The sequence below is a fragment of the Oncorhynchus clarkii genome, chromosome 12 (assembly GCF_045791955.1).
Source record: "Oncorhynchus clarkii lewisi isolate Uvic-CL-2024 chromosome 12, UVic_Ocla_1.0, whole genome shotgun sequence".
Lineage (NCBI taxonomy): Eukaryota > Metazoa > Chordata > Actinopteri > Salmoniformes > Salmonidae > Oncorhynchus > Oncorhynchus clarkii.
This window is the reverse complement of record NC_092158.1, coordinates 99499251-99525824: the sequence shown is the minus strand read 5'-3', so window position 1 is coordinate 99525824 and position 26574 is coordinate 99499251. Positions and strand designations below refer to the sequence as shown.

Below are 26574 nucleotides of genomic sequence, written 5' to 3'. Positions count from 1 at the left end.
TTTTTTACTCACAAATGCAGGTGGAATGTTCACACTGGAGCCTTGACCTCTTACCCACCAATGCCACAATCTACCCGCTTTTGGCAGGTGTTCATTTTAGGCCCTGGATAGGATGGACTGAGAGTAGTTGGGGGGGCGGGGTTTAAAGAGTAGTTGGGGGAGCGGGGTTTAAAGAGTAGTTGGGGGGGGGCGGGGTTTAAAGAGTAGTTGGGGGGGCGGGGTTTAAAGAGTAGTTGGGGGGGGGGCGGGGTTTAAAGAGTAGTTGGGGGGGGGCGGGGTTTAAAGAGTAGTTGGGGGGGCGGGGTTTAAAGAGTAGTTGGGGGGGCGGGGTTTAAAGAGTAGTTGGGGGGCGGCGTTTAAAGAGTAGTTGGGGGGCGGGGTTTAAAGAGTAGTTGGGGGGCGGGGTTTAAAGAATAGTTGGGGGGCGGGGTTTAAAGAGTAGTTGGGGGGGCGGGGTTTAAAGAGTAGTTGGGGGGCGGGGTTTAAAGAGTCGTTGGGGGGCGGGGTTTAAAGAGTAGTTGGGGGGCGGGGTTTAAAGAGTAGTTGGGGGGCGGGGTTTAAAGAATAGTTGGGGGGCGGGGTTTAAAGAATAGTTGGGGGGCGGGGTTTAAAGAATAGTTGGGGGGCGGGGTTTAAAGAGTAGTTGGGGGGCGGGGTTTAAAGAGTAGTTGGGGGGCGGGGTTTAAAGAGTAGTTGGGGGGGGCGGGGTTTAAAAACTCACCTTCTATAACAGTTATGACTGAAAATACAATGTATAATACAAGTACATTAAAATATGGACTCATCAACCCAAAGGAGGGCTACTTTGAAGAATCTCAAACATAAACTAAATAGATTTTAACACTTTTTTTAGGTAATTACATGATTCCATATGTTATTTCATAGTTTTGATGTCTTCACTAGTCTCCTACAATATAGAAAATAGTAAAAATAAAGAAAAACCCTTGAATGAGTAGGTATGTCCCAACTTTTGACTGGTACTGTACATGTAACCAAAGAAAAAGCTGTAAAAAATACATTTTTTTGTCCCCGGAAGAGTCTGTCCTGCATCTCAGTAGGAGTGCTGATCTCAGATCAGTCTGTCCTGCATCTCAGTAGGAGTGCTGATCTCAGATCAGTCTGTCCTGCATCTCAGTAGGAGTGCTGATCTCAGATCAGTCTGTCCTGCATCTCAGTAGGAGTGCTGATCTCAGATCAGTCTGTCCTGCATCTCAGTAGGAGTGCTGATCTCAGATCAGTCTGTCCTGCATCTCAGTAGGAGTGCTGCTCTAGAATCAGTTTGTCTTGCATCTCAGTAGGAGTGCTGATCTGAGATCAGTTTGTCCTGCATCTTAGTAGGAGTGCTGATCTCAGATCAGTCTGTCCTGCATCTTAGTAGGAGTGCTGATCTCAGATCAGTCTGTCCTGCATCTTAGTAGGAGTGCTGATCTCAGATCAGTCTGTCCTGCATCTCAGTAGGAGTGCTGATCTCAGATCAGTTTGTCCTGCATCTCAGTAGGAGTGCTGATCCCAGATCAGTTTGTCCTGCATCTCAGTAGGAGTGCTGATCTCAGATCAGTCTGTCCTGCATCTCAGTAGGAGTGCTGATCTCAGATCAGTCTGTCCTGCATCTCAGTAGGAGTGCTGATCTCAGATCAGTCTGTCCTGCATCTCAATAGGAGTGATGCTCTATAATCAGTCTGTCCTGCATCTCAATAGGAGTGATGCTCTATAATCAGTTTGTCCTGCATCTCAGTAGGAGTGATGCTCTATAATCAGTTTGTCCTGCATCTCAGTAGGAGTGCTGATCTCAGATCAGTCTGTCCTGCATCTCAGTAGGAGTGCTGATCTCAGATCAGTTTGTCCTGCATCTCAGTAGGAGTGCTGATCTCAGATCAGTCTGTCCTGCATCTCAGTAGGAGTGCTGATCTAGAATCAGTTTGTCTTGCATCTCAGTAGGAGTGATGCTCTAGAATGAGTTTGTCCTGCATCTCAGTAGGAGTGATGCCCTAGAATCAGTTTGTCTTGCATCTCAATAGGAGTGCTGATCTCAGATCAGTTTGTCCTGCATCTCAGTAAGAGTGCTGCTCTGGGGTCAGTTTGTCCTGCATCTCAATAGGAGTGCTGCTCATCTAGGATCAGTTTGTCCTGCATCTCAGAGTAGGAGTGCTTACCACTGGTACTAAGTTTGGTACATTAAGTAAGAGTAGTGCATGGTATTCAGCAGCTGGGATGGGAAAGGGGCCAGGCCAGGAATAACCACTGGTGTTAAGTTAGGTAGATTTAGTAAGATGTTAAAATGAAAATGGTTATAAGAATGACAAGGTGCCAATGTAAACCAACTGGTTGTAGTGTATGACTATTACAGTGGAAGGCCTCTTGTCCATGCACCTCAACTAGACCTGAATCTGCTCATCCAAACACCAGTTGTGTAAATAAATCAGAGATTCTATCAGTTGGACTGATGCACCTGTGGTAATGATGAATGATATGTCATCTCCATCCTATGCATCACAAATGATCATAATGCTAAAGTGCATGCTATTGACGAACATTTTTGCTAAACTGTCAGAAATGTTGTTTACTGTCCCAACTTAATGGGGATCATTAAAAATGGCGCGTTGTCTTCAATACAATGAAGCAGCAAATCCCCGCGCGCTGGCTGTGTCGACGCAACCTCCACATGCAGGCCTTGCCGCAGAAACATAAACCCTGCCACCCACCTCGAGTTGTTATGTTGGCTAAATCCTCAACTTGGCTAAACGCCATCTATCTAGCTGTGCACCATTACATATTTCCGGGCGTCTTTTGGGCATTTCAGTAACGTTAGTCTAAACTAGCTTTGCGAACTATCGTTGATGTACGGCAAAACCAAATTGACGCATCTGTGTTGATTAACTTGAATTGTAAGCTAGCTAGTACCTCTTTGCTAGCTAATGAAATAGGTAGATAGATATCACCACTGCTAAGTTAGTTAGCCATCTACATGATTATTTCATGTATAGCTAGCACATTTGAAAATCACATAAATGACATGCGAGTCCCAATGACGATGATGCAAACCATTCCCTTTATAAAAACGTAAACAAACAGGCTAAGGGCCTTGCTTCAAATGGATCGCTTTAAAATGCTAGCTAAGTATCCACCATCTTGGAATCGCCACACACCCCCCCGGTCCACGGAGAGGCCTCCTATAACGGTCACTAAAAGGCCAACCATTTTCAGTTAACAAATCAGCAAAACAATTATATTACAAATACAAATTATTAAATTATACATATATTGTTTACAACTAAACTGAGTGATCGTACCTTGTTACCTGGTTACTGTTACCTGGCTACTGTAGCTTGGCTACCGTTCGCCGATTAGCGGCTAGCTGACGTTAGTTAGCTAATTACAAATACATTACACAGTCGGGTTGGCTAGTTAGGCAAACAAATAGTAAACGCACCGTAACCATGAGATCCCTGTAAAAAAAATACCTCAACTAACTTACCAATTGGTCTGTCAAATGTGTAAGTAAATAGCAACATTTCCCTAATACCTGCTGGGTCATTAATAGCCATTGTTAAAACGGCATGCGTAGGCTCAAAGAGTCATGTGAAACAAGCTAACTTTAGCTAAGTGGGCTACTGTTTACAAAACATGAACGGGAGTGTAACATCCAGACTAAAAATGTGTTACCGTTAACCCCTGTGACCGGGGCACAAACGATCGATTTTGTAGCGCGAGTGAGAACTATTGACCCGGGTTTATTTTGGCAACTAGTTGGTTGGCTAGCTGACCGCGATGAATGAATTGTACATGCTATTGCTAACTAGCCAACTGATCCAAATATACATCAAAGTAAGTGAAGCTTGTTAGGTGACAGATATACGACGGTTGTAAATATACTGTAAAAACGTGTGGTTTATGTAATGTTTCACTCGCGTTGTCTTACGTTAAACCAAAACGGATGTTTTGACCATCGTTAGCTACCAAGTTGACTGCGCCACGTTTAATCACGCCGACTTGGACTAGCTAGCTAGCGTCAAGACCGTGAGAGTGCAAGAAATCAGTCCGTTAATGTGCTAACCTGCCAGTTGCATATGTGTGATGTAAGTTAGCGAGTCTCGGCTAGTTACCGGGTCGTCCAACGTTAACTAACTAGTTACATCCAACGACGCTTGTATTTGACATGTCAACAACACTTAAGTTAAAGCTAAGCTAACGTTGGCTACTGACTAAACGAGGTCAGATGCTGCTGCAGCAATGGACGCATCATCAGCAAAATGAGTTGTGACCATTCAGTCTAGGCCTTGATGTTTACAGTGACGATACATCAGTTCACGCTAGCTATGCACTTCCAACTATTTTAATGTAAATGTTGTGTTAGTTTATCGTCCCCTTCCCGTGACTTTTTCGTACCTTCCATCTCCATATCCTCGGGCTCGCTAAGTTGTTGCTCGCCGGCTTTCTGCTGCTGCTGTTGTTGAGTGTGGTGGTGGTTCATGTTGGCAACTGTTGTGAAGCGATGATGATGCCTGTTGTCTTTGTTCCCCTCGAACTTGTCGGTTGCTGGTTCCGCGGGGAGCCGGTTACTGGGTTGTTGGTGAGGTGTTTGCGGGTGCGGAGGTGGAATAGACAGGTCAAACCTGGTCGGCTGGGCCTGTTCTAAAACAACCTCGGCCTTTTCTCCCGTCAGCGCCGGGGATTGAGGGGAGGAGGTCGGTGGGGGAGCAGGCAGAGAAACGCGGACGTATTTGCTTGCTATTCGCCCAATCTCGGCGCCTTGATGGGTGCAAGTCGCTGACGGTGGTGATGACTACGGCTCCAAAAAAGGGAGACCCGTTGAATTAAATAAGTCCCGACTTTTACCCCGGGTAATATGGGGCAATTGGTTAAGTGAGAAAGACAACTCACGACCTGCAGCCTGAGAAACAAATACTGTTGCCCTGTTTTAAAGCCAACTGGCACAAGGCAGCCAACTAACGAAATTAGTCAATCGGGAAAAACAAATGTTCATAAACTATCAATGCACATTGAAATACAACTTTCCCTTCGATATTCCCAGTCCGTGTGCTCCTCCGATTGTCCCTCGTCTGGGGGAGAGCAGAGAAAAAAGCTATCCATTCAAACCTGCTTCTAATTTGAAATCGCAGTAATTTAGAAGTTTAGGGTGATAGCGATGCCACAGCCCGATATCGACTTTCCCACACATTAAATCACCGTATTAATATTAGCAACAAAATTCAGCACCTTGTCGCATTTCAAAACGTCTGTTCAATGAATAAATGTGCCCGGTCACAGCCAGAGCCTCTCACCCGCTTCCTTGGTTTGTGATGTTGAGTTTGAGGTAAAAACTCAAAATGGCGGTCGCGCTCTTCTCTGAAATGTCACATCCGCATGGAGATCTAAACACTCCCGCACACAGCAGAATCGCTGGGTCGCTCGCTGACTGACTGTCTATTTTTCATTAACCAATATACTGGTCAGCAATCATAGGCTACAACTCATGGAGGTAAAAAAAAATAATAATCATAGCTAATATTATAGGTTAGTTGGTATAACGGGTTATAGCAGAGGTGTCAAGATCATTTTGCTCCGGGGGCCGCATTCGGTCTTCAACGAGGTCCGGAGGGCCGCGCTGAAAACTGGTTATATTTCCACACCGTCAAAAAGTGCAAAAAAAATTGTCCTCTATCCATCGTTTTTTGAATTGTCGATGCTCTAGTCTGTCTAGTCTTCATTTAGGTGATTATTAGCAAGCTGGACACAGTCAAGAAACTGTATGAATGTAAGTCAATTATAATTGACAAAGTTTCGATTTGGTTTTAGTCATTTTACAGTAAGCCTATAATAAGTATGTTACAGTATGTCCCCCCCCCCCCCCCAAAAAAAAAACACCCATGGGCCGGATTCTGACACCCCTGGGTTATAGCGTTTACCAGAAATAAGAGTGTACTGGATGCAGTTAAAGGGCCCATTTTCTTTAAAATAATTGCAACAAGACACTGCAAACACATAACATCAGTTTTATTCCCCAGTGCTATGGATATGAGTTGTAGAAATGGCATTATTTTCCCCGCTTTTGGAGTATATTCTGTTTTAACCATATATGATGAGTCAATATCGCAGTGTAAAAACAGTGGAAGGGCCCAACATAATTTTTTTTTGTCTCTAAGCTTCAATTTTACAATACAAAGAAATTCTCTGGTACATAACTGGACAACTGAACATTGTAACATTTTGACACAATACACTGATATAAGGCTGTATCACAACGGGTCGGGATTGGGAGTCCCATAGGGCATAGGGCAGCATTGGGAATCCCATAGGGCAGCATTGGGAGTCCCATATGGAGTCCCATAGGGCATAGGGCAGCATCGTCCGGGGTAGGCTGTTATTGTGAATAAGAATTAGTTCATAACTGACTTGCCTAGTTATATAAAGGGGGTGAATGCAGGTAGCCAACCCCATGCTTCAGTCTATTTATTTGCACTTTGCTGCATCAGTTGGGCTAAAGTTGATTGTTTATTTCTAATAGCATACCTGATAATATGGGTCATGCATAGGCTAGATACTGTACATGGCACAATATGTTAAAATCCTATAAAACTGGCTGCTCTATTTACTGCATTGTTATGGGACTGTTGTAAAAATGCAGTAAACTTGAAAGGTTCACAGGAATTAAATGATATCTCAAGCCTCATAGTGGACCCACACACTCATACGGAATTGGTTTATAAAGTTTTTAATTCATAGCTAGTATGTGTATTATTGTTGTAGCTATTAGCTACAATATGAAGAGTATCCTTCCCTCCTATCATAGATGAAGCAATATGAAGTGTGACGAGATATGTTCTGTTTGTAGGAAAACAGTGTCCTCTAGTGGAGAGATAGGAGAAGGGTGCTGGAAGTTGCTGTAGTTCGGTACAGCAGCTTTTCAGCTGACTCATCCAAAGCTATTGGAATGTCTCGTTCATCTACCTCCACCCACACACAGGAACACACACTGGCCTAACCCGGTCTTGACCAACAAGCTGCCATGATTACCATAGATATGATACCAGACACATCACTTGTAATTTTCCTGCTGTTTAAGGAAAGTGGCCTATTAAATAATTATATATCTACGTTGTGAAGAATCCAATCCAAATCAAATTGTATTTCTCACATGTGCCACAGTGAAATGCTTACAAGCCCCTAACCAACAATGCAGTTAAGAAAATCCTCCCAAAAAGTAAGAAATAAAAGTAACAAATAATTAAAGAGCAGCAGTAAAAATAACAATAGCGAGGATATATACAGGGGGTACCGGTACAGAGTCAATGGGCGGGCGCACCAGTTAGTTGAGATAATTGAGGTAATATGTACATGTAGGTAGAGTTATTAAAGTGACTATGTGTAACCTGTGTGAAATGGCTAGCAAGTTAGTGGTGGTGCGTGCTAATAACGTTTCAATCGGTGATGTCACTCGCTCTGAGACCTTGAAGTAGTTGTTCCCTGTGGTTTTTGTGGAGCAATGGGTAATGATGCTTCGTGGGTGACTGTTGTTGATGGTGGGGTTCCTGGTTTCGAGCCCAGGTAGGGGCGAGGAGAGAGACGGAAGCTTTACTGTTACATATGCATAGATAATAACAGAGAGTAGCAACAGCGTGGAAGAGAGGGGGGAGCAATGCAAACGGTCTGTGTAGCCATTTGATTAAATGTTTTGTAAACATAGCTGAGCTGCCAAGTGTTTTAATTAATTCACTTAACACTCAGTCCATGTTGTTACACAAACTGTGGTTCCCTTTACTAGAGGATAGGTCCCCTAGATTCACACCTGTCTGCCTCCAGCCTTGAAGGTGTTTGATCAGCAATGAGCTCAGCCCTGGGTCGTGTTCATTACACACCAAACAAAAGAAAACGGATTGAAACAGGGAGTGCTGAGAAGAAGCTGGGGGGGTTTGGTTTCCTGGGGCCCAGAGTTTTTCCAGTTCTGGTAGACTAACCTAACAAGGTAAAACTTGGGACCCTAGTTGTAGGGTATAACATGGTAATACATCAGGTGTAAAATAGATTTATATGGGCTATGATGGGACCAGAGTTGTTCGCATCATGGTTAAAAGAAAACTAGACAACAACGGTGATTGGACAATATAACTAACAGGGCAGAGCTGGCTTTATGCAGGGTTGCATCATGTAGGTCACATTGTATGTCATCACTGTGTTGATTGATTCATTGATAAGGGACCACCCAAAGTGTGAATGTAACCTTTTTTCTCTGAACACAAATAAATAATATATAATATTATATATATATATATATATATGAAGTTACCACTTCCTTTCCCCTGGCCAGAGAGGATCAGAGCTCATAGGCTTCTCTAGGCTACCTGCAGCTGTGGTTGTTATCATTTGGCTACAGTTGATCAGACAGAAGCCCCGATTTATTGTGCACAAGTTGACAAATCATGAGGCAAATCAGTCTAAACAACAGTACTTTGTCCCTCTTTTCAATACTTTTTTGTTAATATTTTCATCCCGAATTTTGGGGCAAATGCCAGCTCACTACACAGCGGCTCTGCTGTGCTGATCTTTGCAATGTGGGTAGATGGAAACCGCCACATAATGCTACAAACTAAGACACATATCCTATATGTATGTTCTACTTCCCATAAATGTCGAGTTAGTATCTCGAAATGTTGACTTACGTATCTTGAAATTTACGTATTTCAAAATGTTTAGTTAACATCTCCAAATGTTGATTTTCTATTTCGAAATGTTGACTTGACTTAGTGTCTTTACATTTTGAGATAACAGTAAAAAAAAAAATGTAGATAGTACCTAAAAAAAATTGTAGCTAGTAGCTCTAAATGTTTTGATAGTATAAACATTTCAAAATGTTTTTGGTGGCAGGAATGGGCTTCCATAAATTTTGAATGGCTATAAATTCTAGTGGAAACCTAAAACCACAGCTTTTTACTTCTCACACAAGCTTTAAGTAGCTAAGAATTTTCGTGGCGTTCCTTTACGTCATTTCTATGACAGATGTTTCTGTGGTCCACTGAAATCATCAGCACAAACCTGAAGCCACGACCCAGAGCCATACTGACCAATCACTGATTGGAATAGGGGCGGAGTCGAAACGACAACACGGTAGTATGACTTTTATATAGGCGGACGTCGGCAACGTCAAAAAACTAGTTGAAGAGTCTTTTCAGACCGGAGTAGTCGGTTTGAGAAACAGCTATTAAGTCATAACTAAATTAATGAATTTCCTAACGGACATTTATTCGCATCGCCAAGTAATTTATTAATCGACATACTAAAGTTGTAATCTTACCCGAGGGTTTTAACGGTGTAAATGGAGGAGAAGAAGAAAGACGGAGACCCGGAGATTCAGGAACACGGACCCGAACATTGGTTCTCAAAATGGGAGCGGCAGTGTTTGGCCGAAGCGGAGCAAAGAGATTCAAACGAGGAGGAGGCCGATAACGACCAGGATAAATTATGGCATCTCTTCCAGAATTCCGCCACTGCCGTGGCTCAGCTCTACAAAGGTCCGAGACAAGACCAGAACTATCTAACGTTTATTCGGATGTCACCCCTGCGCCTTGTTACTGAGCTTTGCTATGCTACTCAGTCACTGTTAGTGGCGGTGGGAAGTAGCTCATGTTAGCTAACTAGCTGGTAGCCATCTAGCTGGTAGCCAACTAGCTGGTAGCCAACTAGCTGGTAGCCAACTAGCTGGTAGCCAACTAGCTAGTAGCCAACTAGCTAGTAGCTGATCAGCTGGTTAGCTAGCTACTGTAGCAACTGTTTGCCATCTTAAGTCAAGACATCCCGTAATTATAGTTTGCTCGTTTTCTTTTGTGTGTTTAGTAAATCAGAACACCTAAAAGTTTTTGTTTCATAAAAATATACAATCTTGAGCGTTACAGTAGTTTTATCTGGCTGTTGTTCGCCAAAACGTCTATCTAGCTAACGTTATCGTCTATAGCTAGTTAATGAAAACTGCTAAGCAACATAACCAGCCAACACACTTTTTCGCTAGATAAGTTAGTTGAATAGCTATCTCAGCCAGTCTTTTTTTTAAACTAACATGGTTTATACTGTTACCAGAGTTAACCATCTGGTCAGAGAAACTGCGAGTCCGACCAAATGTCAGTGAACAAGTATCAGAGAAACAAAATGGCGACGGAAACAACAATCATCGCTGCGCGACATTCCCCTTGTGACAGATTGTATCTTTCACTGTTGCCTTTTTGTTAGGTGTGTCTGGGAGCTAATATTACTTACCATAGATATACATGAACGTTTTATGATATCCGTTTTGGTTTTATGTCTACAAATCAACGAATAACCCGAGTTGTTATAACAGTGCATAACTGAAAATTTAAACAAAATGGCGAAGATTTACTATTGGCTTTTGGGGTTATTGAAAATTCTTACCCGCTACTGTAATACTTCTCATAGTTCAGTATATCTATCGTAACCGTAGGTTCTTTAGTTACTAAGGTATCAAGTATTTGTAATATACGACTGCAACTTTCCTGCTGAAAGGGCAATTTTAGTTGGTGCGTTATGCACTCGTGCTCATAAACTGTCGAGTTGGCCATCTAGTGCTGGCTGACAGTTATTTTTATTCCAAAGCCCGCCTGCAACTCTAGATGCAAGACAAAATGGCGAATAAAAACAGTCTCCTGTAATCAAGACGCTTTCAGTCTCATGTGTTGCCTTGTATCATGTACTACTAAAGTGGGAATACTGTACAATTAATTGGCGCTTAACTTGCTATTTATGTAAACCGTTGTCAACCAGGCTATTTATGTAAACTGTTGTCAACCAGGCTGTCTGTCTTAGTAGGAAATTCCAACAAACCTGTAATGTCTTTTGGTGGTGTGTTGTCTCGACAGACCGAGTATGTCACCAACAGGGGGGGCTTTCTTTGTGGGTGCCGTTTCAGAACGCAGCCACAGCCGTGACCAACCTGTACAAAGGTAGGTGTCAGGGACACTCAAGGTGTTTTCAGTTTCTTGTCTTCTAACTTGCTTTCACAACAGTATAGGATCATCGTAACAGTCTATAGGCTTTTCATTATTGTTCTGCTGTGGTCTAAGCATGTATTGATTTGCATTGTAGTTGTCAAGATACTTGGCCTACCACAGGGGTAGGGTACTTCAGAAGACTCGCTAAAGGGTAGTCAGGACAGAGCTAAATAGGTTGAGGACCAAAGGCTCATCATCAAAGTCCATAGGCTTTCCTTTGTCATTCTGCTGTAAACAGGACATGTATTGATTAGTGGATAGATAGAAACTTGTAAACAATCAAGGGCCTCTTCTAGTCACCTGAGTATTGACCATCTCGCCATTTACAGCCGTCCTGTCAAGTTCTGGTCCTGGAGAGCACAGCAGGGTGTGCAGCCTAACTCTCAAACTCTAGTCGGTATTCTGCCTTCTCACTACAGTTTTCAGCCACCACCTTCGCCAACGACTGGCTCATGTGAACTACAATCCCGACACTGTATTTTTTTTAATGTTTGGAAAAGTCAATAACCATCGCTTGGATACGGCTGTGGAAACATATGGCCCTTTATCTTTCATCAGTGAGAGAAAAAACTGTAGCAGTTACAGCAGTTACAGTTACAGCAGTTACAGAACTGTAGCAGTTACAGCAGTTACAGATCTGTAGCAGTTACAGCAGTTACAGATCTGTAGCAGTTACTACAGTTACAGCAGTTACAGTTACAGCAGTTACAGAACTGTAGCAGTTACAGTTACAGCAGTTACAGATCTGTAGCAGTTACAGTTACAGCAGTTACAGATCTGTAGCAGTTACAGTTACAGCAGTTACAGATCTGTAGCAGTTACAGCAGTTACAGATCTGTAGCAGTTACAGTAGTTACAGATCTGTAGCAGTTACTACAGTTACAGCAGTTACAGTTACAGCAGTTACAGATCTGTAGCAGTTACTACAGTTACAGCAGTTACAGTTACAGCAGTTACAGAACTGTAGCAGTTACAGCAGTTACAGATCTGTAGCAGTTACTACAGTTACAGCAGTTACAGTTACAGCAGTTACAGAACTGTAGCAGTTACAGTTACAGCAGTTACAGCAGTTACAGCAGTTACAGCAGTTACAGCAGTTACAGATCTGTAGCAGTTACAGTTACAGCAGTTACAGATCTGTAGCAGTTACAGCAGTTACAGATCTGTAGCAGTTACAGTAGTTACAGATCTGTAGCAGTTACAGATCTGTAGCAGTTACAGCAGTTACAGATCTGTAGCAGTTACAGTAGTTACAGATCTGTAGCAGTTACAGATCTGTAGCAGTTACAGATCTGTAGCAGTTACAGCAGTTACAGATCTGTAGCAGTTACAGCCGTTACAGATCTGTAGCAGTTACAGCAGTTACAGATCTGTAGCAGTTACAGCAGTTACAGATCTGTAGCAGTTACAGCCGTTACAGATCTGTAGCAGTTACAGATCCACACAGCTATGGCTGCCTCATCAAATGAAACTACACTTGTGCTGCACCTCCTGAGTTATGCTTCTCAGGTGTTTCGGAGCACATAGCCAATTAGCACAGGTGATGGGCCTCCTGTAACATGGAGATATGGCCCTGTGGGAACCCTAACCCTATAAAGGTGTGTATCCATTTTTACCTTGTTGTTTTTTTTGAAAATTGATTTCTTGCTGATAGGAAAGATGTATAGTTTTGGAAGCATACAGACCTTACCTGAAGTGATGCATGTTATGGTTCAGATTGAGCGCCGAGGCTCTTATCAAATCTCCCCCTGTACAGAAGATGCCTCGGTCCAATAACTAATGTGTATTGGAACAGAGTCATGTTCAACGGCTAGTTCTAGTTCAGCACTAACACATCTGATTTCAGCTGATCGTCAAGAGTCCCTGTGGATAGTTGAATTATGTGTGTTAGTGCTGGACTAGGACAAAAGCCTCCATACCCTGTGGCTCTCCAGGATCATGATTCCAGCATCTGTGCTGTCTGACTGGCAACCTCTGGAAGGGGGGGCTGCCTGCCTATAGTTCTATAGTGAACCGTCAACTGTTAGTCACAGGTTTCACTCAGGCTACACAAAGGAACCTTCAACCAAGTCTCATCACACTTTCTCACACACACACACTTTCTCTCACACTTTCTCACTCAATGTCACACACATTCCTTTCTCTTTCTGCCCCCCACCACACAGAGTCTGTGGAGGCCCACCAGCGTAGCTACGACCTAGGTATACAGATCGGCCACCAGCGTCGCAACAAGGATGTGCTGGCCTGGGTGAAGAAAAGGAGGAGAACCATCCGGCGAGAGGACCTCATCAGCTTCCTGTGTGGCCGGGCCCCACCCCCCCGGACCTCCAGAGCCACCCTCACCCCAGGACACAGACTGACCATGGTCTCCCCTAACCGGCCTCCCCCGGCCCCTGAGACAGACTCCTCTGTGGAGGCTGACCTCCAGCCCTTCAGAGAGGCCATCGCACTGCATGGTAAATACACAAATATACAGTGGGGTCTAAAATTGATAAAGGAGAGCAAAAATTACTGTATAAAATCAAACATTTGAGTACTGAGCTGTATTTTATGGTTTAAAAAATGGGGAAGTTCCACTACCGGTCAAAAGGTTTAGAACACCTACTCTTTCAAGGGTTTTTCTTTCATTTTTACTATTTTCTACATTGTAGAATAATAGTGGAAGACATCAAAACTATGAAATAACACATTAAGGAATTACGTGTTAAACAAATCAAAATATATATTTTATATTTGAGGTTCTTGAAATTTAGCGACCTTTTGTCTTGATAACAGCTTTACACACTCTTGGCATTCTCTCAACCAGCTTCATGAGGTAGTCATCTGGAATGCATTTCAATTAACAGGTGTGCCTTACGAGTACATTTGTGGAATTTCTTCCCTGAATGCATTTGAGCCAATCATTTGTTTTATGACAAGGTGTACAGAAGATATTTGGTAAAAGACCAAGTCCATATTATGTCAAGATCAACTCAAATAAGCAAAGAGAAACAACAGTCCATCATTACTTTAAGACATGAAGGTCAGTCAATATGGGAAATGTCAAGAACTTTTAGAGTTTCTTCAAGTGCAGTCACAAAAACCATCAAGCTCTATGATGAAACTGGCTCTCATGAGGACCGCCACAGGAAAGGAAGACCCAGAGTTCCCTCTGCTGCAGAGGATAAGTTCATTACAGTTACCAGCCTCAGACATTGCAGCCCAAATAAATGCTTCACAGAGTTCAAGTAACAGACGCATCTCAACATCAACCGTTCAGAGGCGACCGTGAATCAGCCGCCATGGTTGAATTGCTTGCAAAGAAACCACTACTAAATGGCACCAATAAGAAGAGACTTGCTTGGGCAAAGAAACACAAGCAATGGACATTAGACTGGTGGAAATTTGTCCTTTGGTCTAGAGTCCAAATTGGAGATTTTTGGTTTCAACCACTGTGTCTTTGTATTTGCTGTGTGGGTGATCGGATCTCCGTATGTGCATTTCACACCGTAAAGCATGGAGGAGGAGGTGTTATCGTGTGGGGGTGCTTTGCTGGTGACATTGTCTGTGATTTATTTCAAATTCAAGGCACACTTAAACAGCATGGCTACCACAGCATTCTGCAGCGATACGCCATCCCATCCGGTTTGGGCTCAGTGGGACTATCATTTGTTTTTCAACAGGACAATGACCCAACACACCTCCAGGCTGTGTAAGGACTATTTGACCAAGAAGAAGAGTGATGGAGTGCTGCATCAGATGACCTGGCCTCCACAATCACCCGACCTCAACCAAATTGAGATGGTTTGGGATGAGTCGGACCGCAGAGTGAAGGAAAAAGCAGCCAACAAATGCTCAGCATATGTGGGAACTCCTTCAAGACGGTTGGAAAAGCATTCTGGGTGAAGCTTGTTGAGATATTGCCACGCGTGTGCAAAATCTGTCATCAAGGCCAAGGGTGACTATAATGAAAAATCTCAAAAATGAAATATGTTTTGATTTGTATAAAACTTTTGGTTACTTCATGATTCCATGTGTTATTTCATAGTTTTGATGTCTTCACTATTCTACAATGTAGAACATAGTAATAAAAAAAACTTGAAATGACACCGCCTGGTATAGAGGTTCTGGATGGCAGGGAGCTCGGCCCCAGTGACTTACCTTAGGGTTAGGGTCAGAGGGCACATAGCACTGCACAGTAAATATACATCTATCTCTAATGGTTAGGGTCAGAGGGCACATAGCACTGCACAGTAAATACAGATACAGCGCATTTTAAAGTATTCAGACCCCCTGATTCTTTCCCCCCCAACTTTTTGTTACGTTACAGCCTTCTAAAATGTATTAAATAATATGTCCTCATTAATCTACACAATACCCCATAATGACATCACAATACCCCATAATGACGTCACAATACCCCATAATGGCGTCACAATACCCCATAATGACAAGCAAAAACAGTTTTTTCTTTTAAAATGTTGTTCCTTAAAAAAAAAAAAAATTATTTACATAAGTATTCAGACCCTTTGCTATGCTATCGAAATTGAGCTCAGGTGCATCCTGTTTCCATTGATCATCCGTGAGATGTTTCTACTACTTGATTGGAGTCCACCTGTGGTAAATTCAATTGATTGGATATGATTTGGAAAATCACACACCTGTCTATATAAGGTCCCACAGTTGACAAGGGTCCCACAGTTGACAAGTGCATGTCAGAGCAATAACCAAACCGTGAGGTCGAAGGAATTGAACTTAGAGCTCAAAGACAGGATTGTGTCAAGGCACAGATCTGTTTACGGGTACCAAAAAAATGTCTGCAGCATTGAAGGTCCCCAAGAACACAGTGGCCTCTTAACTTATTCCATTTTGGAACCACCAAGACTCTCTTCGTAGAGCTGGCCGCCCGGCCAAACTGAGCATTCGGGGAAGAAGGGCCTTGGTCAGGGAGGTAACCAAGAATCTGCTGGTCACTGACAGAATTCCTCTGTGGAGATTGGAGAACCTTCCAGAAGGACAACCATCTCTGCAGCACTCCTCCAATTAGGCCTTTTATGGTAGAGTGGCCAGACAGAAGCCACTCCTCAGTGAAACTGCTTGGAACGTGCCAAACGGCACCTAATGACTCTGACCATGAGAAACAAGATTCTCTGGTCTGCTAAAAACCCAGATTGAAATCTTTGGCCGGAAAGACAAGCGTCCCGTCTGGGGGGGAAAACCTGGCACCATCCCCACGGTGAAGCGTGGTGGCAGCATCATGCTGTGGGGATGTTCTTCAGCGGCAGGGACTGGGAGGATAGTCAAGATCGTGGGAAAGATGGACAAAGCAAAAGTTCCGAGACCTTTTAATGAAAACCTGCTCCAGAGCGCTCAGGACCGGGGCGAAGGTTCACCTTCCAACAGGACAACAACCGTAAGCACACAGCCAACGTAGGAGTGGCTTGGGGAAAAGTGTCAGTGTTCTTGAGTGGCCCAGCCGGAGCCCGGACTTGAACCCAATCGAACATCTCTGGAGGATCCGTGTTGGTCATTCAGAGGGAGAGTCCTAAACTGCACCCTATTCCCTACAATCAGGGAGGGGCAACTTCGATGGGGGCGGGGGCCTAAAACAAATCTGAACTAGTCAAGAGGGGCTGCAGTGTCTCGCCAGTCTGCGTACCCACATCAATACCCCTTAACACACACACATATTGCGAGGGAAAACGTTTGTATGCTGTCAAGAGCAGGACCCACAATGTTTTACATTTTAAAGTTATTTTTTTTTGCAATTGTAGACTTTGCCATGGGGTGTAGAAAATGTTGCTGTTTTTTAAAATCAAGTTTACTGTAATTCTACGCATTTTGCCATGTGGTTTTCATAATATATGAGTAATTCGACCATGATAACAAGTTTAGGTAGCAGGCCGCAAAAATTGTATTCTACTATTATAAGTTGAGACTAGATGTCGACCGATTATGATTTTTCAACGCCGATACGATTATTGGAGGACCAAAAAAGCCGATGCCGATTTAAATAAATAACATATATTTATAATAAAATAAAAATATATATTTTTAAATACATTCTATTTATTTGTCTGGTTGACATGTGAGATCTCAATTGCAGCCAGAGGAGGAGGGTCAGTTTATACAGGGAATGTATCCTATTTTAAAAAAATATATTTGTAATAATGACAATTACAACAATACTGAATGAACACTTATTTTAACTTAATATAATACATCAATAAAATCCTTTTAGACTCAAATAAATAATGAAACATGTTCAATTTGGTTTAAATAATGCAAAAACAAAGTGTTGGAGAAGAAAGTAAAAGTGCAATATGTGCCATGTAAGAAAGCTAACGTTTCAGTTCCTTGCTCAGAACATGAGAACATATGAAAGCTGATGGTTCCTTTTAACATGAGTCTTCAATATTCCTAGGTAAGAAGTTTTAGGTTGTAGTTATTATAGGACTTTTTCTCTGTATACGATTTGTATTTCATTAACCTTTGTTCTTATAGGCACTTTAGTATTGCCAGTGTAACAGTATAGCTTCCGTCCCTCTCCTCGCCCCTCCCCGGGCTCGAACCAGGAACACAACGACAACAGCCACCCTCGAAGCAGCGTTACCCATGCATAGCAAGGGGAACAACTACTAGAAGGCTCAGAGCGAGTGATGTTTGAAACGCTATTAGTGCTCACCCCGCTAACTAGCTAGCCATTTCACTTCAGTTACACCAGCCTCATCTCGGGAGTTGATAGGCTTGAAGTCATAAACAGCGCAATGCTTGACGCACAACGATGAGCTGCTGGCAAAACGCACGAAAGTGCTGTTTAAATGAATGTTTACGCGCCTGCTTCTGCCTACCACCGCTCAGTCAGATACTTGTTTGCTCAGTCAGATTATATGCAACGCAGGACACACTTAGATTAACTAGTAATATCATCAACCATGTGTAGTTAACTAGTGATTCTGATTGTTTTTTATAAGATAAGTTTATTGCTAGCTAGCAACTTACCGTGGCTTCTTACTGCATTCGCGTAACAGGCAGTCTCCTCGTGGAGTGCAATGTAATCAGTTAGAGGCGTTAGTTAGACTAGTTAACTGTAAGGTTGCAAGATTGGATCCCCCGCAGCTGACAAGGTGAAAATCTGTCGTTCTGCCCCTGAACAAGGCAGTTAACCCACTGTTCCCAGTAGGCCGTCATTGTAAATAAGAATTTGTTCTTAACTGACTTGCCTAGTTAAATAAAGGTGTTAAAAAAAATAATACTTGAAATCGGTCCTAATTTGTCTGCCTTTCCGATTAATCGGTCGACCTCTAGTTGAGTCCACGATTGAGTTCCAAAAGTTATTTAAAAAAATAACACTTTTGATCCCGAGGACCTCATGTGGGCTGCGGGCCGCCGGTTCCCCATCCCATGTTGACCAGAGCCCTATGGACCCTGCTCCAAAGTAGAGATGATATAGGGAATACAATGCCATTTGGGGATGTACCGTTGTGCCCCAGGGCCTGAATGCATCCTAGACTTCCTTTGTCTTCTCTGAGTCAGGGTTCGAAGATTGAGTTTGACCTTGTGGTGGTGGCTTTCTTTCCTTCGCCCCTCCCTACCCCCCCCCCCCCCCCCCCCCCCCTCCAATCTGTCCTCTCCAGGTCTAAGTGGGGCTATGGCCAGCATCAGTGTTCGTTCCGGTACCCCAGGCTCTCCCACCCACGTGGGGGGTGCTGGTGGGGGTGGGTCGACCCCGGTGGGGCGTCGGCGTAACGGTCTCCATGACGTGGACCTGAACACTTTCATCTCCGAGGAGATGGCCCTGCACCTGGACGCTAACCCCAGGAAACGCAGCTCCGCCCAGTGCAATGACGTCATAACAGACTCCCCCACCCATAAACGCAACCGGATGATCTGATTGGGCAGCCCAGCCCCCGGGAGGGTTAAGAGACCTTTGTGGGAGGGGGGGGGGGGGGGGGTTGAGATCTTGAAACAGACAGACTGAAGGATGTATGGCTGTGGAGTGAACCGGCGTTGAGGACTAAGGAGGCCTTCCATTTAGTTGAGTGGGTGGTGTCCTCCTGTCCTTGTCTCCTTTCCTAGTTGAGAGCACTGGTCTAAACTGAAAGCATGCTTGTTGGAAACCTGTCATCCATCCTTCCTAACCCCGTTAGGCTGCATCTACACAGGTAGCCTAATTCAGATCTTTTTTTCCACTAATTGGGCCTTTTTGACCAATCAGATCAGTTCTTTTCCCAGTAAATGGGCAACAGGACAGAATTGTGCTGTCTTTGTAAACGCAGCCTCAGTGATCAGTGACCGTGAGGAACGGAAGCGAGGACAGAAGGGCATCGAGGAGGTTGGGATGGAGCCCCCGTTCAGAGGAGAAATGCACTGTGCTGATTTAAAATAAAAAAGACGCCACTTGATCCTCTATACTTGTCGCTCCCCCCCCTCTCTCTCTCTCTCTCTCCTCACCCCATCCTCACCCCTCCTCCCTTCCTAAGGAACCGAGGGCTGGGGAAAACGTGTTACTCAGTGAACTAGATAAGGATCGATGCCAGAAGTGGTTCTGTTGGAGAGATGCCTTCTTTGCTAGAACTTATTGCTTTGTGTTAGTCATCCTGCTCAGTGGACATTGATGCTGTCTGTGATGATGAAGAGGAGGACTTCCCTCACTTGACATTTCCTGACTGTGTCCCAAATGGCACCCTAGTCCCTACACAGCACCCTAGTCCCTACATCATAGCCCCTACACACCACCCTAGTCCCTACACAGCACCATAGTCCCTACATCATAGTCCCTACACAGCACCCTAGCCCCTACACAGCACCCTAGTCCCTACATCATAGCCCCTACACACCACCCTAGTCCCTACACAGCACCATAGTTCCTACATCAGCCCCTACATCCTAGTCCCTACACAGCACCCTAGTCCCTACACCCTAGTCTCTACACAGCACCCTAGTCCCTACATCATAGCCCTTACATCCAAGTCCCTACACAGCACCCTAGTCCCTACATCCTAGTCCCTACACAGCACCATAGTCCCTACATCATAGCCCCTACACCCTAGTCTCTACACAGCACCCTATTCCCTACACCCTAGTCTCTACACAGCACCCTAGTCCCTACATCATAGCCCCTACACCCTAGTCTCTACACAGCACCCTAGTCCCTACACCCTAGTCTCTACACAGCACCCTAGTCCCTACATCCTAGTCCCTACACACCACCCTAGTCCCTACACACCACCCTAGTCTCTACACAGCACCCTAGTCCCTACACCCTAGTCTCTACACAGCACCCTAGTCCCTACACACCACCCTAGTCCCTACATCATAGCCCCTACACCCTAGTCTCTACACAGCACCCTAGTCCCTACATCCTAGTCCCTACACACCACCCTAGTCCCTACATCATAGCCCCTACACCCTAGTCTCTACACAGCACCCTAGTCCCTACATCCTAGTCCCTACACACCACCCTAGTCCCTACACACCACCTTAGTCCCTACACGGCACCCTACTATATTACAGCATAGGGCCCTTTTTGAAAAGTGTTGCACTATACAGGGTGTTGTTTGGGAGCAGCCCTGCTGTCTCCTGTGTCTAGTTGTGATGGCTGAGGGGGCTGTGGCGTCTCAGGGCTGATTCTCCCAATAGCAGGCTGTTGATATTTGATTGTATCGGCTTCCTTTCTGTCTTTGACAACTGTGCTTCAGCAGTCATGTTAGTGCAACCAACCCGCAAGGGTCAGCGTCCCAAAATCACACCCTATCTATTCCCTAATATATAAAGTGAACTACTTTTGCCTACAGGTCTCACTGGTCGAAGTAGTCCACTATGTAGGGACATAAGGATGCTGTTTGCTCCACGAACCCCAGTGTTCAGGTTCGTATACCTCCACTGCAGTTGGTTCAGTTATACACCGCCTGGCTTCTTCTGTTGAGGTGTATATGTCTAAGTTCAGGAATTATCCATGTTACTTAATGCTGGGATGATATCTGACCTGTCGCCAGACTAACCCTCCAGTCAGGTGATGTCGTGTGGGGGGGGAACCCTAATAGGAAGGTAAACTATGATCACCGTTCACAGTGAGTAAATGTGATGCTCCCTTAAACTTTCAATACATTTTTTTTTTTTTTATTATGTAAAAGATGGGATAGGTAAACGCTCCCGCAAAATAACCTGTGTTTCTACTCCACTACACCTCTGTCCCCTTCTGAGTATGTTGATGTTTTCGGACTATTCTGTTCAGTGTGGTTGTGTGTTCACCATATTACCTGAGTTGGAATAATGATATATATATTTTTTTTTGCACTTAAGCCTCTTTCACATCTAAACTCATGTTGATCTTCCCACCGGAACCAACCAGGCAGTTCATCCTCCACCTACAGGTCTTCAGACACCACCACCTTCACCTCCCTCTGGAACTGGGGGGGGGGGGGGGGGTCACCTGCCACCAAACAGAAACAAACTGAAATGTTTTTGCTACGTTGTGCTGTAATGAACATGCCCCAAAACCAGAAGAGAAAGTCCTGTTTTTGTTTTTTAGTTATTTTTTCGTTGCAAAATGTTTTGCTATGCTGTGCCATACTGAACACCACCCAGAGTAAGAGATGTGGGAGGAGCTAAAGTGGAGGCCCCAGAAACAAACTGACAGAATAGTTATTTTCGTGAGCGAGGAGGGGGGGTGTCTAACATCCCAATGTCCACACTACTGTTTAGTATGCCGTATGAATGGCCGATCCAGTGCATCGCTCCATACTAAGTGATATTGTGACGTAGTCTGTCTTCTAATGGGTGTTCATTATTGACTTGTGTTGATGTGAAAAGATGCAGTTGCCTGACTATTAAAGCTGAAAGGGATAGTTTACCTGAATTATTAGAAAATGCCGTTGGTTTTCTTACCCTGTGTAGACGAGGAATACAGCAAGCCATGCTTGGATTATTGTTTACATGTGCTGCGTTTAGTGTGTCGTCCCCCCCCCCCCCCCCAAAAAACGTAATTGGTGCTGTATCCGTTTCCAGTTAATAAACGGGGAGGGTTTGGGTTGTGGGGGGGGTAAGTAAATACGTCACTCGTTGTTTCAAGCCACACCCCGGGACACCTGCCCAACGCAGTAAACATGTCTGTTAAAGAACGGTTTGGGAAAAACGTGTCGTTAAGTACAAACCGTTCCACAACTCGGAAAACGTTGAAGCCAACTGAACACACCCCTGGCTGTGGTCTCCTAATGCTAACGTTGTAGCATGATTGTCCAAACCCAATGCAACTAAGTCATCACCCCCTGATATACCTCACATTTCATGTCAGACCGATTTGTGTAATTTGTGTGAACTATCCCTTATGTGACAGATTGAGGTTGTTCCTAAGCTCTGATCTAGGATCAGCGAACATGAACCCGTTTTAACCCTGATACAGAGCTCTAACAGTGCCACCATTTTACCTAAATATTTTGCTGTGCCACCTGGACTGTTTATTTAGGAGCACCAGTGAGCCTAGACACATGGAGGGTTCTATCTTCATTACCTACAATCATTTAGATTGTGCTCCTAAATTTCTTTGTGTTCGCCCTACATTTTTCAACTTGTAAATTAAAAAAATTAAAGTTAGCATGGAGCCCTGGCTTAACCAATAGGAGGTCAGAAAGCAGTGCTGACCTAGGATCAGTTTGACCTTTCAGCTCATAATGAGTACCATCATATAGACAGACAGGGAGGAGGGGTTATACTCTGAGACACGTTGTGAATATGGGTCAGAGATCAGTTATTTTGACCACTTCATCCTATCCTGGTTGCTTAATTCAAACCAAGGGGGAGCACCGTTACCTGATCAGAGATCAATTCTTTGGGCCACTTTGTCCTATTCTAGTTGCTTATTCAAACCAAGAGGGAGCACAGTTACCTGATCAGAGATCAATTCTTTGGGCCACTTTGTCCTATTCTGGTTGCTTATTCAAACCAAGAGGGAGCACAGTTACCTGATCAGAGATCAATTCTTTGGGCCACTTTGTCCTATTCTGGTTGCTTATTCAAACCAAGAGGGAGCACAGTTACCTGATCAGAGATCAATTCTTTGGGCCACTTTGTCCTATTCTGGTTGCTTATTCAAACCAAGAGGGAGCACATTTACCTGATCAGAGATCAGTTCTTAGGGCCAAACGGGTACCCTATTCTCTACATGGTGCAGTGTTTCTGACCAGGACACATGGGGAGGTAGATATGGTCTAGGATCAGTTTGACCTTTCAGATCTGAGACACGGTGTGAATACTCTACATGGTGCAGTGTTTCTGACCAGGACACATGGGGAGGTAGATATGGTCTAGGATCAGTTTGACCTTTCAGATCTGAGACACGTTGTGAATACTCTACATGGTGCAGTGTTTCTGACCAGGACAGCAGGGTAACCTAGTGGTTAGAGCATTGGACTATTAACCGAAAGGTTGCAAGTTCAAACCCCTGAGCTGACAAGATACAAAATCTGTCGTTCTGCCCCTGAACAGGCAGGTAACCCACTGTTCCCCAGTAGGCAGTCATTGTAAATAAGAATTTGTTCTTAACTGACTTGCCTAGTTAAATAAAGGTAAAAATGATAGAGGTAGGTAGATATGGGTTACAGTAGATCTCCAGGAAGAGGGTTGGACTGAAAACCCACGGAACAGTAGATCTCCATGAAGAGGGTTGGACAGAACCTACAGGACAGTAGATCTCATCTCCAGGAAGAGGGTTGGACTGAAAACCTAGAGGACAGTAGATCTCCAGGAAGAGGGTTGGACTAAAAACCTACAGGACAGTAGATCTCCAGGAAGAGGGTTGGACTGAAAACCTACAGGATGGTAGATCTACAGGGTTGGACTGAAAACCTACAGGACGGTAGATCTCCAGGAAGAGGGTTGGACTGCCCTGTTCTAAACCAGGGGTGGTCAACTCCAGGAAGAGGGTTGGACAGCCCTGCTCTAAACCAGGGGTGGGTAACTCCAGGAAGAGGGTTGGACAGCCCTGCTCTAAACCAGGGGTGGGTAACTCCAGGAAGAGGGTTGGACAGCCCTGCTCTAAACCAGGGGTGGGTAACTCCAGGAAGAGGGTTGGACAGCCCTGCTCTAAACCAGGGGTGGGTAACTCCAGGAAAAGGGAGGGAGGGGTTATACTCTGAGACACGTTGTGAATATGGGTCAGAGATCAGTTATTTTGACCACTTCATCCTATCCTATCATCCTATATGAGATGAGTAATGCCAGATATGTAAATTTTATTAGCCATGCTGTTTGTGTGCCTTGAATTCTAAATAAATCACTGACAGTGTCACCAGCAAAGCACCATCACACCACCACCTCCATGCTTCACGGTGGGAACCACACATGCAGAGATCATCCGTTCACCTATTCTGCATCTCACAAAGACACAGCGGTTGGAACCAAAAATCTCAAACTTGGACTCATCAGACCAAAGGACAGATTTCCACCGGTCTAATGTCCATTGGTCGTGTTTCTTGGCCCAAACAAGTCTCTTCTTCTTATTGGTGTCCTTTAGTAGAGGTTTCTTTGCAGCAATTTGACCATGAAGGCCTGATTCACTCAGTCTCCTCTGAACAGTTGATGTTGAGATGCGTCTGTTACTTGAACTCTGTGAAGCATTTATTTGGGCTGCAATGTCTGAGGCTGGTAACTCTAATGAACTCATCCTCTGCAGCAGAGGTAACTCTGGGTCTTTTCCTGTGGCGCTCCTCCTGAGAGACAGTTTCATTATAACGCTTGATGGTTTTCACGACTGCACTTGAGTGTGCAAAGCTGTCATCAAGGCAAATACCTCCCTAATGAATTCCCTACATAGTGCCCTAGTTCCAACCCTAATGAATTCCCTACATAGTGCCCTAGTTCCAACCCTAATGAATTCCCTACATAGTGCCCTAGTTCCAACCCAAATACCACCCTAATGAATTCCCTACCTAGTGCCCTAGTTCCAACCCTAATGAATTCCCTACCTAGTGCCATAGTTCCAACCCTGATGAATTCCCTACCTAGTGCCCTAGTTCCAACCCTAATGAATTCCCTACCTAGTGCCCTAGTTCCAACCCTAATGAATTCCCTACCTAGTGCCATAGTTCCAACCCTAATGAATTCCCTACCTAGTGCCCTAGTTCCAACCCTAATGAATTCCCTACCTAGTGCCATAGTTCCAACCCTAATGAATTCCCTACCTAGTGCCCTAGTTCCAACCCTAATGAATTCCCTACCTAGTGCCCTAGTTCCAACCCTAATGAATTCCCTACCTAGTGCCCTAGTTCCAACCCTAATTAATTCCCTACATAGTGCCCTAGTTCCAACCCTAATGAATTCCCTACCTAGTGCCCTAGTTCCAACCCTAATGAAGTTCCTACCTAGTGCCCTAGTTCCAACCCTAATGAATTCCCTACATAGTGCCCTAGTTCCAACCCAAATACCACCCTAATGAATTCCCTACATAGTGCCCTAGTTCCAACCCTAATGAATTCCCTACATAGTGCCCTAGTTCCAACCCAAATACCACCCCAATGAATTCCCTACATAGTGCCCTAGTTCCAACCCTAATGAATTCCCTACCTAGTGCCCTAGTTCCAACCCTAATGAATTCCCTACCTAGTGCCCTAGTTACAACCCTAATGAAGTTCCTACCTAGTGCCCTAGTTCCAACCCTAATGAATTCCCTACATAGTGCCCTAGTTCCAACCCAAATACCACCCTAATGAATTCCCCACATAGTGCCCTAGTTCCAACCCTAATGAATTCCCTACATAGTGCCCTAGTTCCAACCCAAATACCACCCCAATGAATTCCCTACATAGTGCACTACTTTGACCAGGGCATGTAGTTCCACTATGTAAGGAAGAGGGTGTCATTTGGGACCAATAGGTTCTGTCCAGTCTGCAGTACTGTACTCATCTTGTTGCAACACCACTTCACGCCACCAGATGGCGTCAGAGCAGCAGCTCTGGACCGGGAGGACCTCTTTTACAGAGAAACATGGAGGTAGAGGCACCTGATCCATCGGTTGATTGATCGATCGATCAGTAGACTGGGAGGACCTCTTTTACAGAGAAACATGGAGATAGAGGCACCTGATCCTTCGGTTGATTGATTGATCAATCAATCAATCGATCAGTAGACTGGGAGGACCTCTTTTACAGAGAAACTTGGAGACAGAGGCACCTGATCCTTCGGTTGATTGATTGATCAATCAGTAGACTGGGAGGGACTTCTGCTGCAGAGGAACAAGGATAGAGTCATCTGATCGATTGATTAGGTTTATGGTCCGTTAAGAGGAAGATTCCCTCCACTGCTCACCATAAGCTTTAGCCTTGATCCTGAACTTGGCGTAGCAGTTAAGGTGTTGGCTTGACAGTTGTTAAACCTGGGTTCTCGTCTTGGTTGGGGCTACCCACCGAATTCACTACAATATGCTTCCGTGGTTGGTTTCATTGTATTTCCCCTTTAAAGCTTGAATCCTTAATTGGTCAAAAGCTGAGGGATGGGCCTGGAGAAATGTAACCACTCTTAATAAATTCAAAGCAAGAGCTATGTATGCAAAGACTGACCATCCATGATATAAAAATTATATTTTTAACTATGATTTTAGGATATA

The 26574-nt window shown here is 44.3% G+C and overlaps 2 protein-coding genes across 3 annotated transcripts in view; one reads left to right on the top strand and one right to left on the bottom strand.

Moving 5' to 3' along the window:
* The window catches only part of LOC139421720 (ubiquitin carboxyl-terminal hydrolase 7), a 73541-nt gene extending 67954 nt beyond the window's left edge, over positions 1-5587 (bottom strand). For both annotated transcript variants that reach the window (XM_071172834.1, XM_071172835.1), the window contains exon 1: positions 4387-5587. In XM_071172834.1, the coding sequence (XP_071028935.1) occupies positions 4387-4471 (85 nt within the window). In that variant the 5' untranslated portion in view covers positions 4472-5587. The remainder of the gene's footprint in view (positions 1-4386) is intronic.
* A 3557-nt stretch (positions 5588-9144) lies between these two features.
* On the top strand, positions 9145-21834 carry LOC139421737 (HUWE1-associated protein modifying stress responses-like). Its single transcript, XM_071172857.1, has 4 exons — positions 9145-9506; positions 10863-10946; positions 13160-13450; positions 18611-21834. The coding sequence occupies exons 1-4, from the start codon at positions 9311-9313 to the stop codon at positions 18865-18867; spliced, it is 828 nt and encodes a 275-aa protein (XP_071028958.1). The 5' UTR covers positions 9145-9310; the 3' UTR covers positions 18868-21834.
* The last annotated feature ends 4740 nt before the right edge of the window (positions 21835-26574 follow it).